The sequence below is a fragment of the Sphaeroforma arctica genome, assembly GCF_001186125.1.
Source record: "Sphaeroforma arctica JP610 unplaced genomic scaffold supercont1.6564, whole genome shotgun sequence".
Classification (NCBI taxonomy): domain Eukaryota; class Ichthyosporea; order Ichthyophonida; genus Sphaeroforma; species Sphaeroforma arctica.
Window position 1 is genome coordinate 1 of NW_014033994.1, and position 1,031 is coordinate 1,031.

The window sequence follows — 1,031 nt, forward strand, 5'->3', positions numbered from 1 at the left end:
CACCATACGACTGCGATCATGCATAATATTCACCATACCACAGCGTTCATGCATAATATTCACTATACCACTGCGTTCATGCATAGTATTCACCATACCACTGCGATCATGCACTATATTCACCGTACCACTGCGTTCATGCTTGATATTAACCATCCCACTGCGATCATGCATAATATTCACCATACCATTGCGATCATGCATAATATGTACCATACCATTGCGATCATGCATAATATTCACCATACCACTGCGATCACGCATAATATCCACAATACCACTGCGATAATGCAAAATATTCACCATACCACTGCGATCATGCAATCGGAAAGGGCTACAACTGACCTAGCACGTAGATAAAGCATTAACTAGCATAGTTTTAATATCTCTCATACCTTCCCGTTGTGACATCGTCAGGAAACCGAGTATGCCTTCAGTGAGCATCCTGATATCCATTTGTGAGATGTCTACATTCCGTAACTGATACGCAAGAAGAGTAAGACACCATGAAAATTGTTATAGTTTCCATCCCCGATTGGTTCTACCGCACTCACAGATCAGTTAATTAATGTGCCTACTATGACTACGACTGTCGAGCGCAATTTACGGTCGTGCTATGCTGGACTCACATTTCTAATCTCGTTGTGCTTTGATCACCCTCAGTCTGAATCGAGTGGGTGAAGCTTTCGGATGCCAATGACTTACCAACAAATAAAATACAGTAATGAAGGCGCTACACTGCGCACACTATTATACCCTGAACCTATATTTGTGTCTGCAATATCTGCCGAGTACAGGTACAAACGTCCAGCTAATAGATAATTGAAATTCGACGCCATAGAAGCAAACGCTATACACCAAATGAACAGCCACTGTCGTCGAGTGCGTGTTTCTTACATCATTTAAAAGCGCATCGATGTTCTCTTCTGTTGGCTCAGGTAGTTGCTCATCATCACCCACGTCGCCTTCTCTATAGAAATGGTATAATCTGATTAAGCATCACTACTATACGGATATACACTGAGTATTTC

At 41.9% G+C, this 1,031-nt stretch overlaps 1 protein-coding gene across 1 annotated transcript; it reads right to left on the reverse strand.

The window, feature by feature from the left end:
• Positions 1–38: 38 nt before the first annotated feature.
• SARC_15689 (hypothetical protein) lies at positions 39–264 on the reverse strand (the record flags this gene model as incomplete). Its single annotated transcript, XM_014290195.1, has 1 exon — positions 39–264. A coding segment is annotated over one exon (226 nt), but the record flags the coding sequence as incomplete, so codon positions are not given.
• Between the last annotated feature and the right edge of the window lie 767 nt (positions 265–1,031).